Source organism: Schistocerca piceifrons, chromosome 5 (assembly GCF_021461385.2).
Source record: "Schistocerca piceifrons isolate TAMUIC-IGC-003096 chromosome 5, iqSchPice1.1, whole genome shotgun sequence".
In the NCBI taxonomy this organism is placed as follows: Eukaryota; Metazoa; Arthropoda; class Insecta; order Orthoptera; family Acrididae; genus Schistocerca; species Schistocerca piceifrons.
The window spans coordinates 130966529-130983628 of record NC_060142.1 but is presented as its reverse complement, the minus strand read 5'-3'; the positions used below and the strand labels follow the sequence as shown (position 1 = coordinate 130983628).

The following is a 17100-nucleotide window of genomic DNA, read 5'->3' as shown; positions in this document are numbered from 1 at the left end:
CCTCAGAACATGTCCTACTAACCGGTCCCTTCTTTTTGTCAAGTTGTGCCACAAACTCCTCTTCTCCCCAATTCTGTTCAATACTTCATCATTAGTGATGTGATCCACCCATCTAATCTTCAGCATTCTTCTGTAGCACCACATTTCGAAATCTTCTATTCTCTTCTTGTCAAAACTATTTATCATCCATGTTTCACTTCCATACATGATTACACTCCATACAAATACTTTCAGAAACGACTTCCTGACACTTAAATCTATACTTGATGTTAACAAATTTATCTTCTTCAGAAACACTTTCATTGCCATGCCAGTCTACATTTTATATCTTCTCTACTTCGACCATCATCAGTTATTTTGCTCCCCAAATAGCAAAACTCCTTTACTACTTTAAGTGTCTCATTTCCTAATCTAATACCCTCAGCATCACCCGACTTAATTCGACTACATTCCATTATCCTCGTTTTGCTTTTGTTGATGTTCATCTTATATCCTCCTGTCAAGAAATTTGTCCATTCCGTTCAACTGCTCTTCCAAGTTCTTTGCTGTCTCTGATAAAATTACAATGTCATCGGCGAACCTCAAAGTTTTTATTTCTTCTCCATGGATTTTAATACCTACTCTGAATTTTTCTTTTGTTTCCTTTACTGCTTGTTCAATATACAGATTGAATAACATCGGGGAGAGGGTACAACCCTGTCTCACTCCCTTTCCAACCGCTGCTTCCCTTTCATGCCCCTCGACTCTTATAACTGCCATCTGGTTTCTGTACAAATTGTTTCCAGAGCACAAAATTTTAGCTTTTGTGACTTTTCCGGATGATAAAAAAGACTGTCCTAAAGATTGTTTAATGCCCAGTTTTTTTAAGTTGAAGGTTCACACCTGCTTCTGTGGTATCAGCTGCCTTGGAAGAATTGCTAGATGCTGAAATTTCTGCAAAATTTAAATAATCCTATTCCACAAAGACCAATTACATTCCAGAATGTATAATTAGAATTAGATTTTTTGCCAATTATAATGAAAATATTGGATTGTTACCACAATGCCCTCATGTCAAAATAATAATAAACCAATCCTTTCTTTGTTAAACTATGTTCTTTATGTAGCTGTGAGTCTATGTTGGGTGAAAAAATCTCTAAAAAGAGTTCTTCCATTAAAAATGACATTCTAAAATTCTTAACTGCACATCCTAATTAGTCATATGGCAAGATTATCTGACATGCATTCCTGCCAATTACTATTGGTAAAAATTGTGAAATACAGCAGAAATTGTCATGGTGGACTGAATGCAATGATTTCCAAAATCAACACAAATAATTCAAAAATCAAACAAAGAACAGATTAACTTAATTTAAAAAAAAGACTCCAAATACAATTTGTGTGTTGCAAATAAGATAAAATAACAAAAGATGTAATGATCAAGTCAGGTCAATGCACTCTAAGGAAAATCTGCTTTTTGTAATGGCTCATGTTCACAGACGATGATGCTCTCGGGCATAAAAGTTTTAGATTACCAATTTTAGCGCAAAGATAATTCTAATCAAAATCTTCCTCCTCTACATCTGCTCATTGTCTCAAGGAATACAGTTCAACAAAGATACCTATATTTTAATTGTTCATCTAGAACGATGACATTGTGGCAAAAACCAAATCGTATACAAAATAGGGTTACCTGATTCACTGCTTTGGGAGTCTTGGTGATGCATAAATATATTTATCAGAAAAGACTTTTGTTTGTCTGCAGAAAGTTTATGTTTCTGGCTGTTAGCGTTGCTATCCAAAGCGTTTTTCCCATTGTCGAAATATTTATCGTTATCTTGCACCAAGAGCACAATGCATTCGTTTGTAATTTGGTGTCAAGGATAACCCATGGATAAATGGACTCATATATACTCTGGTATCGAGTTATACTCTGTTTAGGCACAACTGAAAACCACTGCACTCTGATAATGTTATGAGCTACTTCAACTGTGTGAGAAATTCACATCATCCATCTCTGTTACTGACAGTTTCCGTTCTGTCCCTCCATCTCAGAAAGATGTAGATGGCGCTAGTCTTGGAAGAGGTGTAATAATGGGTTCGTTTCAGCTGCTGCCAGACAGCTACTTTCAGGTAAACACACACACACACACACACACACACACACACACACACAAAAAGGCGTTTGCGCGTATGTGCGGCTCCGATGACCGAGAAACCCCTGTTTGCGCTTTGTACTGCTTAAACGCTTCTCGTCCCATTTCTGGTTAGATTCCCGCGTATAGTGGTGGATAAACATCTGATATGCTTACCTTACTATTAACAATGAATTGTAAACATGAAATAGTCGAATGCAAGAACTGTAATAGCTTCGAAAAGGTTGAAAAACGTGCCACAAACAAAACAAGTGACGTGAAGTATACCACCACTCTAACTCAGACAGATGTGCGCATCTGAAGGCTTGGCAGTCTAGAAAAATGTTTCCATGTATATTCTGGCTGCTATCTCTCACTGCTTATACACTAAACAGCAATACTCCCAAGTAGCCAGAAGCGGAAGATGGCACTGCTTACACACGATTTCAGCTCTGGGCATGCACAACATGCTATCTGGCAGCATGTATTGTTTAAGAAAACCTGCCTTCCCACTGCATTCGTATATTTCCGAGGTTACCGTATTTACTCAAATCTAAGCCGTACCTGAAAAATGAGACTTGAAATCGAGGAAAAAAAAAAAAATTTTCCTGAGTCTAAGCTGCACCTGAAATTTGAGACTCGAAATTCAAGGGGAGATAAAAGTTTTAGACCGCACCTCCAAATCAAAACAAAGTTGGTCCATTGTAGCAGACAATTTAGGTCGAATGGATGAAGATACAGCTACAGTAGTTTGGTTCGAGTCTTAAGCTTAGCAGTTAAGCTTTACCAGCTAGCCATTGCAATGCATCAGCCGCTCTGTCCGTATTTATACGGGTACCTTTCCTTTTTCAGGTGCTTCGCCGGGTTTGAATTGATTCCTTATTTTGCTTTGATCTGATAAGTGCCGTTCTCTGTTATAGGTGTCTGTCGAATTCTGGTAATGAGGGTTTATGACCTGTTGCCTCTCGCAGCATGGACTGCTTTTGTGCGCACTACCACTGCTTATAAAAAGAGAGAGAGAGAGAGAGAGAGAGAGAGAGAGAGAGGAATTGTCTCATTAGCGAAACAATAGCAAGAGACTGCTATTTGTTGTTACTTACACTGCTGCTTTCTTTGATAATGATCAACAAGTACCAAATAATAGACTGTGTATGATAGAAGTTGTTCTGAATGAGAGTTAAGCGAAAATTTTGCAGACACCTCTTTAGTACATTACATTCTGCACAGAAATTACAGTCATCTTAGATTTCTAAAACCTAGTCAGTTGCCTTGCTTCATTTCTGATTGTATCACTATTCAGCATAAGAATAATATGAATATAAACATGACACGATACATATATTCTTCCGCATTTTCTGTGGTCTCACTCTAGTTTTGTAGTTTATTAGGCAGACAGGATTTAAATGAGATAACAGCAAACACAAAAGAATACATGGCGTAATGTTTACATTCCTATTATTCTTATGGTGAAGAGAATACTGCATGTGATTCACGATTCATAAATGTTCCTATTAGCAACCATCTCTAGTCACACGTAGGAAAATATTCAGAACGTAGAGTTGGCCATATTGACATACATCCCAAACAGTCTTGCCAGTCATATTTTCATAGTAGATTTTTAGTGATGACTTCAAATGCAGAGTGTAGTGTTGTTGTCTTGAATCCGTAGACTGGTTTGATGCAGCTCTCCGAGCTTTTCTATCCTGTGCAATGCAGAGTAGCAACACTTATAAAATAAGAATGAAAATAACTTACTAAAAAAAACCAAAAACTTACTAAAAATTAAACACTGAAATTTAAAATAAAATTGTATAAGGTTTGTAACACATCTTATACGAAATGTTTAAAATATCAGTCATGATTTTGAATCACTATCACTCGAATCTTTGTTGCTCATTTCTTCATACAGAGTATCGTCCTCGATACCATCTAGTGCATTGGATATCGAACATTTTTTAAATGCTTGTTGCCCAGTCCGATTTGGAACACACTTCCATGCATCATAGATTCACTGACACACTTGCGACAACCTTGCGTGCTTCACATGTCCTGTTGGTGTCAGTTGTCAGTCGCTTTTCGAAAGCCAGTCTGTGTACATGCGTTGAAGCTTGTCCTTAAATGGTTTATTCAAACAGAAGTCAAGTGGTTGCACAATTGACGTCATCCCGCCTGGAATTACTGCAAAGTCTGTTTTGCTTTCCTCTAATTTTCATTTTACTGCAGGTGTCGTATGGCCTGCGTACGCATCTAATACCAACAGACTGCGTAAACCAAGCATTGCGCCAGGACGACGATTCCCCACACACCTAATCCATTCCAGCACCGTGTCCTCCGAAAACCATCCAGTTTCGTTTGCTCGTAAAATTGAAGTTTTTGGAAACACTTCCGAATTTGGTAGTCTTTCGCTTGAAAACTATGAATGGAAGTAATTTAGGTCCATCTGCTGTGCAAGCAAGCCTGCCGGACACCCGCTGCTTTTTCACCCCCTGCTGTAAGAACACTTATGTCTTTCTTTCCATTGGCATCAACTGTATAATTTGATGGCATGTCAAAATATACAAGAGTTTGGTCAGCATTTCCTACCTGACCAAGGAGGTAGTGCTTTTCTGTGAGCTGTCTAATTATGAAGAGCTGAAATTCCACAAGTTTTTCTTCATAATTTTTCAGTTGCTTCTGTGCAACTGAAGTTCACCTCTGAAGTGAAAAACCCCAGCGCTTCATGAACAGATCAACCAAGCTGCGACTGGCCTTAAAATTTTCGATTTTTTGCTCTCTAGCAATTTCAGGTGCCTCACTTTTTAAAATTTTGGTGCTCACAGGCAGGAATTTTTGACGCTGTTCCTTAAAAATTCGTTTAAAATCACTTCTAGTGCATGATATCGGCTACACTTTGGCCCACTAAATGCTTTCCTGCTACTTGGACATTCAAATAATTTGTCTCCCTGCAGAAGCCATGCCTGATGTTTCTCTCATCAATACCGTATCGCAGACCTGCAGCACGATTAGAACTTTGCTCCGCAAAAGAAATAACTCCCCTCTTGAATTTGGCACTATAATGAAAGCACGGTTCACCAACACCAACAAGCACTTCACAAAATTCCATGAAGCAATAGGTGCCGCTACATGAAATCTTAATGAGCCCCAGCATATCAACTCGTGCAACAATCCTGAAGCCTTGTGCATTGTTGGTATTTTTGTGTAAAGAAATATATTTTTGTATATAAAAACAAAGATGAGGTGACTTACCGAACAAAAGCGCTGGCAGGTCGATAGACACACAAACAAACACAAACATACACACAAAATTCAAGCTTTCGCAACAAACTGTTGCCTCATCAGGAAAGAGGGAAGGAGAGGGGAAGACGAAAGGAAGTGGGTTTTAAAGGAGAGGGTAAGGAGTCATTCCAATCCCGGGAGCGGAAAGACTTACCTTAGGGGGGAAAAAGGACAGGTATACACTCGCTTACACGCACATACCCATCCACACATACAGACACAAGCAGACATATTTAAAGACAAAGAGTTTGGGCAGAGATGTCAGTCGGGGCAGAAGTGTAGAGGCAAAGAAGTTGTTGAAAGACAGGTGAGGTATGAGTGGCGGCAACTTGAAATTAGCGGAGATTGAGGTCTGGCGGATGACGAGAAGAGAGGATATACTGAAGGGCAAGTTCCCATCTCCGGAGTTCGGATAGGTTGGTGTTGGTGGGAAGTATCCAGATAAGCCGGACGGTGTAACACTGTGCCAAGATGTGCTGGCCGTGCACCAAGGCATGTTTAGCCACAGGGTGATCTTCATTACCAACAAACACTGTCTGCCTGTGTCCATTCATGCGAATGGACAGTTTGTTGCTGGTCATTCCCACATAGAATGCGTCACAGTGTAGGCAGGTCAGTTGGTAAATCACGTGGGTGCTTTCACACGTGGCTCTGCCTTTGATCGTGTACACCTTCCGGGTTACAGGACTGGAGTAGGTGGTGGTGGGAGGGTGCATGGGACAGGTTTTGCATCGGGGGCGGTTACAAGGATAGGAGCCAGAGGGTAGGGAAGGTGGTTTGGGGATTTCATAGGGATGAACTAACAGGTTACGAAGGTTAGGTGGACGGCGGAAAGACACTCTTGGCGGAGTGGGGAGGATTTCATGAAGGATGGATCTCATTTCAGGGCAGGATTTGAGGAAGTCGTATCCCTGCTGGAGAGCCACATTCAGAGTCTGGTCCAGTCCCGGAAAGTATCCTGTCACAAGTGGGGCACTTTTGTGGTTCTTCTGTGGGACATTCTGGGTTTGAGGGGACGAGGAAGTGGCTCTGGTTATTTGCTTCTGTACCAGGTCGGGAGGGTAGTTGCGGGATGCGAAAGCTGTTTTCAGGTTGTTGGTGTAATGATTCAGGGATTCCGGACTGGAGCAGATTCGTTTGCCACGAAGACCTAGGCTGTAGGGAAGGCCAGACATACCAACAATTAAAGGGAACAGCCATGGGTACCAGGATGGCCCCCTCGTACGCTAACCTATTCATGGGTCGCTTAGAGGAAGCCTTCTTGGTTACCCAAGTCTGCCAACCCAAAGTTTGGTACAGATTTATTGATGACATCTTCATGATCTGGACTCACAGTGAAGAAGAACTCCAGAATTTCCTCTCCAACCTCAACTCCTTTGGTTCCATCAGTTTCACCTGGTCCTACTCCAAATCCCATGCCACTTTCCTTGACGTTGACCTCCACCTGTCCAATGGCCAACTTCACACGTCCGTCCACATCAAACCCACCAACAAGCAACAGTACCTCCATTATGACAGCTGCCACCCATTCCACATACCCTTCCCTACCGCCTAGGTCTTCGTGGCAAACGAATCTGCTCCAGTCCGGAATCCCTGAATCATTACACCAACAACCTGAAAACAGCTTTCGCATCCCGCAACTACCCTCCCGACCTGGTACAGAAGCAAATAACCAGAGCCACTTCCTCGTCCCCTCAAACCCAGAATGTCCCACAGAAGAACCACAAAAGTGCCCCACTTGTGACAGGATACTTTCCGGGACTGGACCAGACTCTGAATGTGGCTCTCCAGCAGGGATACGACTTCCTCAAATCCTGCCCTGAAATGAGATCCATCCTTCATGAAATCCTCCCCACTCCGCAAAGAGTGTCTTTCCGCCGTCCACCTAACCTTCGTAACCTGTTAGTTCATCCCTATGAAATCCCCAAACCACCTTCCCTACCCTCTGGCTCCTATCCTTGTAACCGCCCCCGATGCAAAACCTGTCCCATGCACCCTCCCACCACCACCTACTCCAGTCCTGTAACCCGGAAGGTGTACAAGATCAAAGGCAGAGCCACGTGTGAAAGCACCCACGTGATTTACCAACTGACCTGCCTACACTGTGACGCATTCTATGTGGGAATGACCAGCAACAAACTGTCCATTCGCATGAATGGACACAGGCAGACAGTGTTTGTTGGTAATGAGGATCACCCTGTGGCTAAACATGCCTTGGTGCACGGCCAGCACATCTTGGCACAGTGTTACACCGTCCGGCTTATCTGGATACTTCCCACCAACACCAACCTATCCGAACTCCGGAGATGGGAACTTGCCCTTCAGTATATCCTCTCTTCTCGTCATCCGCCAGGCCTCAATCTCCGCTAATTTCAAGTTGCCGCCACTCATACCTCACCTGTCTTTCAACAACTTCTTTGCCTCTACACTTCTGCCTCGACTGACATCTCTGCCCAAACTCTTTGTCTTTAAATATGTCTGCTTGTGTCTGTATGTGTGGATGGATATGTGCGTGTATGCGAGTGTATACCTGTCCTTTTTCCCCCCTAAGGTAAGTCTTTCCGCTCCCGGGATTGGAATGACTCCTTACCCTCTCCTTTAAAACCCACTTCCTTTCGTCTTCCCCTCTCCTTCCCTCTTTCCTGATGAGGCAACAGTTTGTTGCGAAAGCTTGAATTTTGTGTGTATGTTTGTGTTTGTTTGTGTGTCTATCGACCTGCCAGCGCTTTTGTTCGGTAAGTCACCTCATCTTTGTTTTTATATATAATTTTTCCCACGTGGAATGTTTCCTTCCATTATAGAAATATATTTTTGTTGCTACAAATATTTGAAAGGCTGCTACATTCAAAGATGAACAATACGGAATTTCTATTTACTTCGTTGGATAGTGTATGAAAATGCAGTGGTCGAAACTCGGGGCGAAGAAAAAAAGCGCGTCTTCTACCTTTTTTTTAAAAATTTATTTACTGATGCAGAGGTTTTGGCGCCAGTATTTATCTTTGTGCCTGCAAAGCATGCCTGTGCAGCGCTACATATATTCGACGGCAGAAGTTAGTTGTGGTGGCACCTACCAACATTTTTCAGAACTATCGCTTGATTTGCACTCGGTTCTAAGCTGCAGGCGGTTTTTTGGATTACAAAAACCAGAAAAAAAGTGTGGCTTGGATTCGATTAAATACAGTATACGCGGATCTCTCTTGGCTGACAATCAGCATGTAAAAAAATTGCTACCAAAACTACACGAAATCGCACTTACAATTAACAATGTCAATGTAAAGTCATCCACAGGAACAATCAATCATTATTACTAACAAAAACATCAATACCAAATCTTACGAAGCTTTAAGCTCGAATTATTAAAATGTTCACAAGCATGTTTTGTGGAAGAGATTTTCTGACACACAATCGAGAAAGAAAACTAAATGTCGAAATATGTATCCATTATTTGAATGCTTCTTAAAATGACCATACATTGATTTAAAAAATGTTTTTGCATATAAAAATGAAGTGATGAATATTATTTTAAAATATCCTAGTTTCCCACAGAAATTCAAGGTGTTTCCCAGGTTTTTTACCTTGTCTTTTCAAATTCAAAGCTTTTTCCCTGTTTTCAAGGATTGGTGGCCACCCTGGTTAGCTTTACCGATGAAGAGTTAGCCAATATGCACCTAGTGTACGGGTTCACTGAATGCAATGGAAGAGCAGCACCACGATGCTACACTGAGGTGTTCCTGAAGCAACAGCAACCGTATCACAGTACTTCTGCATCTGTCCGTGGGTTATCATGTAGATGTAGTCACTGTTTTATGCTGTGCCTTTTTGTTATTGCACATTATGTGCCTTTTCGCTTTTGAGAATGTATTTTCACAGAAACAAAGGTGATTGGGGTTTAAACTAACTAAAGTGTAATTACATATCACTCTGTATCACCTCACCTGAGACCAAGAGTTTCTTATACCCAAATGATCAGAAAATATGTCTGAACAACGTTCAAAATGTTTGTGTAAGAATGTGGAATATCTATTAGGACAAAGTGCAAGTGGAAAGGAAATTAGACGTAAGATGAAGTCTGGGAGAGGATGGTCGAGGAACTGTTCTTATAACCAAACAACAGCAGTAAAAAAATTCAATAATGTTATCACTTTTCTTCAAGAATTTATTTTTATCACACTAAATGTATATACTGCATGTCCCTTTTAAGAGTATTAGGTGCAGTTTCTATGGTGTTTTGATAGGTACTTGCAATTTTGTTTTTTCAATATGTAGCTGGAGTCAGCCCAAGCAAATACTGCTCACGACATCTGTCTTGCGACACCCAGTGTCAACAAAAAGTCTTGGCTGTTTCCTGTCACACACACACACACACACACACACACACACACACACACACAAATAAAAAAAATTGCTTTTTTAAAACAGAAATTTACATGCCCATTTGATAGAGTGGTCCCAGACTAGCCCAGTGTGGTATCTGTTTTATGGATATGTAACAATAGGGATGGTGAAACATTAAGTATGACTTACTGGTTATTTTTCATGTTCTACTGTCGCTCTTAATACATACTGATGAAATCCATATTGCACTAGACTAATCTGGGACTGCTCCAGCAAACGGGCATGTAGAATTCTGCTTCAAAAATAATTTTGTTTGTAACAGGAAACAAACTGATGCTTTCTGGTGACACTGGGTATCATATGAAAGACATGATGAGCAGCATCAGTTTGGGCTAACTCCAGCTACACTCTGCAAACAGTAAGTTGCAAATATCTGTCGAAACATCAGAGAAAATGTGCCCAGTGACACTCTGGTCCCGTAAGAGGTGTCCCTCCTGTCTCTAAAGTTTTTTCTGTTGTTTGTGTCTATAACACACAATAGTTTATTCATATTTTATGTCTAGTTCACTTATCTGTTACAATCTAAGTTTCCACAGAGATATCCATTTTATTTAATTACCTGCAAAAAGGCTGCTGATGCCTTCACCAGAGGAACCTTTTTCCACTCCTCTTTGTCAAACCATCCTTCCAGTGTTTTCAAGTAATGAAGCATATACTGTAATGGAACCAAGGGCAGGAGGTACATTTATTAGTAAAACAGACTTAATATTGTATTGGACCTCAAAACTCTACACAGCATTAACACACAGTTCTGTACATGTATGATGCAAAAATACTCTGCTTAAATACAATGAACATTAGACAATTGTTTCTTGTTCATACTAAAACCAACAAGGTTTAAAAACAATAACAAAATGAGTACAATAATGATAAAAACAACTGATAGAAAAGAGGGCGTAACCGTGAGCTCAATTCATATGTGGAAAAACTTACAGACACCACAAGGAAAAGAAGTATTTTGTTCTTATAGAAAAGTCACAAAACTGAATATGGACTTATATGAGCTAGAGATCCATGAAATGTGGCCATTTCAAGAAGAAACTTTGACTAAAGTTTCCAAGGAAAACCTGAGGAGAAGACTGGCAAGATGTGAATCACAGAAACGAAGGAAAATGATTGAAATACAAAGTACAGGGATACTTGAAGAAAAAAGTAGAAATAATGTGGTCCTTAGCTACTTGAAAAAAAAAAAAATAAATAAATAAATAAATAAATAAATAATAACAGATGATGTGATGTGCTGTCCTTATATCAGAAAAAAAAATATACCTGTGACGATAACAATTCATATCACAGACTAAGGGAAAAAGCAAAGTGGTACAAATTAAGATATTTGTTGTCAGACTTGAAGCTAACTGCTTCAAATTAAAACCGTACTTTGCAGCTTCAACTCTGTCTACATCAGGACTGTGCATCAGTTCTACGTTTTAATTAACGTGCTTCATTGTAAAACATATACTTTATTCCTCTGTTATCCATTCATCTACACATTGTGTTGTGTAAAACCCACAATGGAGGGCTTTAGGGATCTGGAACAAGTCAAACTATTCGTCAACAGGCAGGAGCAACCATAGCTGTCTACTTCTCGTAAATATACTAAGAACAAATTATGAAATTATGATTAGCACTAATCTGTTGAGACTGATAATTATTGAAATCACATGTAAATTACATTAGGAGCAAAACAGTTACTTTTTTTTTGGGGGGGGGGGGGGGGGGGGGCGGCGGCGGCGCATGACACTTTCTCATTCTACACCATTCAGCTGCTGTTTTTATCCAAAACTTATTTCCCATTTCATATCTGACGCCAACCAGCAACATGTTATAGACTTTTAGTCTCAGAACACTAAACTTCACTCTTAACCCTAGTCTACATGGAAATTACTTCTACTTCTACTATTGTGGTTGTGTATTGCTGAGTCCATGCTAAATTCAGTCTTGTTATTAACTAGAAATAGCATTAGGGAATACACGTATTAGCATGTAAGTGCCAAAATCACCAGATTCCTGAAGAGGCTTCTATCGGATGCTTCAGTAGAATAAATACAGTTTTCAGCTTAAGTATGATGCCCCAGAGGATTATCCCGCAGGTCAATACAGTGAGCAAAGCAGGCACGGCTGAGCTTGGACAGAATGTCATTTCAGTCGCACTAGAGATGTCAGTGATTGCTTTTGAAAGTAATACATTAGCGGCCAAATCACAATAATTTGAATCCTAAATTACTTGTTTTTGCCATCACTGGCCACCCTTAGTTCATGAGACAGATGCTGTGGTTCACTCCCACAACTGCGGAAATGACAATATTGTTTTGAAGGTTAGTGCCCAGATAATTTCCTAATGCAGGATGATCCAAGCCTCAAAAGACATTGGGAAAAAGAAATCACCTTTGAAGATTAGATGGCTTCCAAGGGCTGTTGTTAAGCACAAAACATCAATAGGTTGAGGGGTGAGGATAGGGGGTGTTGCACTCTGCTGACCACAAGATTGTTAAAGAAGGCAATTTTTCAAGAAAAGCCTCCAATGTTTTATGAAAGCAAGGACATGCCTACAGGCAGGAGATAGAACTAGAAGAGACGGCGAACATGAAACTAAAAGAATAGACATATAGTAAGCATAAAAAGATGAGGGACAAAGGTAAACATGACTGAGGAAAGATACAACCAAATAACTAAATAAGAAACAGAAATAAGTATGAAATCCTTATGTAAAAATCAATAAAGAGTGAATAATTGTCTATCTATAAAAATGGAGAGATGAAATAAAGCAAAAATAGGAAAAGAATGCAGCAGCATAACCTCGGAAAGTAGCAGAATGTGGTGGCAATAGCAGAAGACTTTGAGAAATTCAGGCTAAAAAGAATATATAATCACAAGATGAGGAAAAGTACCATGTAGGACAAGTGTAGAAATAAGTATAATTGGAAACATTATCAAAGGGACTTATTGGGAAGTATGTTGGAACTCATGCAATATTATGTGATAATACAACCAAACATTTACCTAACCTGCGACATTTGGAATGAAAGAGACTCAACTACACAATACAAATTACGGAGACTGTTGGCTGTGGTATGAATTTGGAAAAACCATCCAAAACATCAATCATTAAAAGAAACTCACAAAAAATTGAACTGAAAAATAAGAAAGCAAGACAGCAGAGACTCAAGGAGAGTTGGTTTGAGAAGCAACATATATTGCTAAGTCACCAGACAACTCAAAGTTTCGTGGGAATGTGTATCTCCCCAAGTGAAGTCAAATACATACTCTTCGGAATGTGCGAAAGTTGTACTATGACTGTTCTTTCATTGCATTGTGGTTCTGAGTTGATAATAAAGTCAAAATATCTTATACATGGGTATTGTAATTGGCCTACATAACTGGTGGCACCAAGAGGAAAACACTTCATGAACAGAAAGTACAGTCGTGTTTTGCATTATTTTTCAATAGCCGTGGGAGATGCAGCAAAACTGTTACGATTGGTGAGGAGAGCTGACAGTTATAGCAGAAGACGGAATTTCTGGAAGTTTCTATGCTGTGGTGTTATGACAGCTCAGGTGCGGCAAATTTACCAGCTCGAACAGTATCTTCAATGTCATGCACGCATCCACGCATTGTGTGCTGCACACCAGCCATCTCAGAGTAATTTGTGCCGCGACTGCAGTTGAGAGCACCACTGTTTTTGTCAGTGCAACCTGAGATTTGGTTTGCAATTTTAGAATGTATTTTTGCCCAACAGATAATCACTGAGGACCAGAACAGATGTTATCCTGCAGCCTCCACACCCACGGACCTACTAGGCATTCAAGACTGTGCTGATCACGCACTGCACCAAGTTACCAAAACTAAAGCTTAAGCAGGTGCTGTATCATGAGCGAATAGATGACAGAGCCCCACTGGAATTCTGGAAATACTAACGGGCTACGGTGGAAGTTACGGTGGTCTCTGAAGAGTTGGTACTCTACACTGGCAGCAGCAACTGCCTCCACAGGTGCAGCTAACCCTGATCATACAAGCGGCAGTCCTCTGATAAAATTGTTGCAGGTAGCTGACCGTCCACACCACACGTTAGACTCAGCAGTTGTAGTGGCTGTAGCACCAGCAGATACTGATGCCACATGTTAAGGTCACGCTTCAGAGTCATCAGAAGGACAAACACATCGTCGTATGATAGTTTCATTTCAGCGAATACCAAGGAGGACTGGAGTTCGTCATTACTTACAAACCACACACAGGAGAAGACGGCTGACCAATTGCAGGTGATGGAGCATCGAATAGGTTCAGACAGACAGATGCAGGCATGATGTTCTACTAACCCACCAGCTCAGGACCGCACAAGATCAAGATGCTGCATCAACCACCTGTTGGTATCACACCGACCATCTGTTTGTATAATAGACAGTTTGGGCTGCAGGCTACAATGTACGAGAATCTGTTTAATTACCCAAATGGCTAAAGCAGTCCGCTGTAGGTGCTAAGGACCTCTTCTTCTCCAAATGACACTGATGGTGCGTGAAATACAAGACACCAGCAGTTCCCAGACCACGGCGCAATATTAACATACTAGTTAAGACTGCAGAACCATCTGTCCTCTCAACTCAATTGGCAGTTTAACAGAAATGCATAGGAACATTGCAGTGGTTGCACACTGCCTAGGACAATCTGTGTTAGTATCTCTGGCGGACAATGGTTTGGGAGTCAGCACTCTACTGACATCGTATGCACCAGATATGGCAGTGCCGGAGTCACTGCAGCTGTTAGCCTCCAATAATTCTACTACCAGGACGCTGGGTCACAAGGAGATGGTAACTGACATCAGTTTTGCTGCTCCTTTAAAGCGGATGTTTGCAGACATTTGCCACCTATCTTAGGAAAAGATTTCCTTGCACATTTTGCGCTGTCTGTGCAGATGGTTGGGTACATCATGTCATAAATACATGTCAACAGCCTGTTCCGCAAATATCAATGTTACCACACAGTGTAAGGACAAGATGTTACACTATACACATATGATCCCAGGGCCACTAGTTACAAGGTGCATCAACAGAACTGCTCCATATAAAATGCTGTAAATTGAAAGTTTTTGAAGAGATGTTGCATTCTGTTATCATATGGCATTTGGACAGTGCCTGGGTGTCCCCATTATAATTAGTCAGGAAGAAAGATGGTACATGTGTCTTTGCAGGGATTACAAGGGACTAAGTGCTACGACTGTTCCAGAAAATATCCTATTCCATGTATTCAAGAATTCACAATTCTTTGGCTGGAACCGCAGTTTTTACTGTCCTGGATTGTCGTAAGATCTATAAACAGATTCCTTTAGCACCTATGGATGTTTCTAAGTGAGCAGTGGTCACACCTTTCAGCCTTTTCAAGTTCTTGCACACATTTTTCAGACTTAAAAATGCAGCTCAGATCTGGCAAAGATTCATCTATGAAGCGCTGAAAGGACTGCCATTTTACTTTGCGTATTTCGACAATATCTACATATACTCTGCTGATGCCCAATCACAAGTAAGACATTTGGCTTAGGACCGGCAAAGTTACAAGACTACAGTGTATTAATGAATGAAGACAAATGCATTTTGGTTAAAAGCGAAGTGACATTTCTCAGTTTTTGAGTTTCAAAAGATGGAATTTACCCACTGGCGGAAAAGTTGGCTTTGCTGCCACATCTGAGCAATTACCCAGAAGCTACTTCCATGGCAAACTAACTGGATCACCTAAATTGGGGAACTTTTAGCAATTTAAGAGAGTGTGAAGCACTTCTGTCCTCATGTCGAAGCCCATCCAGAGATGATTTACACTGACCAAAAGCCAATTTACCCATATTCCAGAATGCAAGCGGCAGGTGCTCAGCTCGACACTCCAGGTACACAGTGCGTCAGTCAGTTCATGACAGATGCTTAGATGTGCAACATATTCAAGTGACCAACAACATACAGTTGCGATCCTGACGTTAAGATGATCTCAGCCAGGCACAAAAGGCAAATCATCAGTTGATGGACTTACTGGCAGATCATTTCTGCAACTCCAGCAGGTTGAGGTATGAGGTTCTGGTGTCAAGCTACAGTGTAATGTCTCTCGGTAGGTGCTGCGGCCCTATATCGCGCCACAATTTCACGAGATAGTGATTGACAGCGTGCACAGTTTGGCAAACCCAGGGGCAAACACCTTTGTTACGATGCTAACTAAACGTTTTGTGAGGTGGTCTGTTATGAAAGAGGCTCTCAAGTGGGCTTACATCTGCCTCCACTGTCAACAGTGTTAAGTGGGACATCACGTCGTGCTGATGTTAGGCATTTTTCAGGTCTACTGGTAAGATTTGCAGATATCCACCCTGACAGCGCGCGTCCCCTACCATGTTCTGATGGTTAAAGATACTTGTTCATCTCAGTGCATAGAGGCACAAAATGGGGGAATGCCATACCACCATTGACAGTATCAGCTGAGACAATTGTCACACACTGGTTGGCACACTTCGGCTATTCCCTGTACATTATAACAGACCAGGGCAGGCAGTTTGAACCCACCCTGTTCAGCAAGCTGATTAAACTCTGCTATTCCAGCACCACAACACCACCAGTTACCATCCAGAAAGCAACGGTGAGGTGGAGAGGTGGCATCACACACTGAAAGCAGCCCTCTTGCCAGCCACAAAGGTGGACCAAAGCACTCTTTCTGGTACTGTTAGAGTTATGGACAGCTGAAAAGGCTGATGCTGGCACCTCAGTGGCTGAGATGGAATACTGAGAGCCGTTAAGGATGCCAGCAGAGTTTCTCAATTCTACACTGCTGCCAGACCAAATAGGGTTACCCTTATGGGTACAGAGGATACAGGGTCATGTGGCCAAGATTTGACAATCACTGCCTGTACATTACAGTTTGCACTCTCTTCTTGCACAAGGTACCAATAGATTGTTCACACATAACGTTGTCCACCGATTCTGCATGAACACCTCTTCAGCCCATGTATACGGGTCCCAACTAGGCTTTGCCATGAAGTGAACACACATTTGAGATTCAGCAAAGTCAGATGAACAGCAAAGTATCAGTGGAAAGACTGAAACCAGTGTGGTAAACACTGGCTCCAGCTCCAGACGAAAAGGGAGTGGTGACGGGGCATGGGGCTGATGCTCCCACAACCGTGCACCCAGTAGATGAACCTATTCCTGGGCAACCCACACCAGCATTGCTGGCAACCACTCCATTCACAAAGTCATTGCAGCTGCCGAAGATGGTTCACACCACAGCTGGCAGAGCTGTCAAATTTAAGTACCTCTATATTCTCAGTGCTCTGCACTTGAGCAGGAGAGCT

At 41.4% G+C, this 17100-nt stretch overlaps 1 protein-coding gene across 2 annotated transcripts in view; it reads right to left on the bottom strand.

The window, feature by feature from the left end:
* The window catches only part of LOC124798080 (cyclin-Q), a 56596-nt gene that overhangs the window by 13954 nt on the left and 25542 nt on the right, over nucleotides 1-17100 (bottom strand). For both annotated transcript variants that reach the window (XM_047261321.1, XM_047261319.1), the window contains exon 5: nucleotides 10345-10440. In XM_047261321.1, the coding sequence (XP_047117277.1) occupies nucleotides 10345-10440 (96 nt within the window). The remainder of the gene's footprint in view (nucleotides 1-10344; nucleotides 10441-17100) is intronic.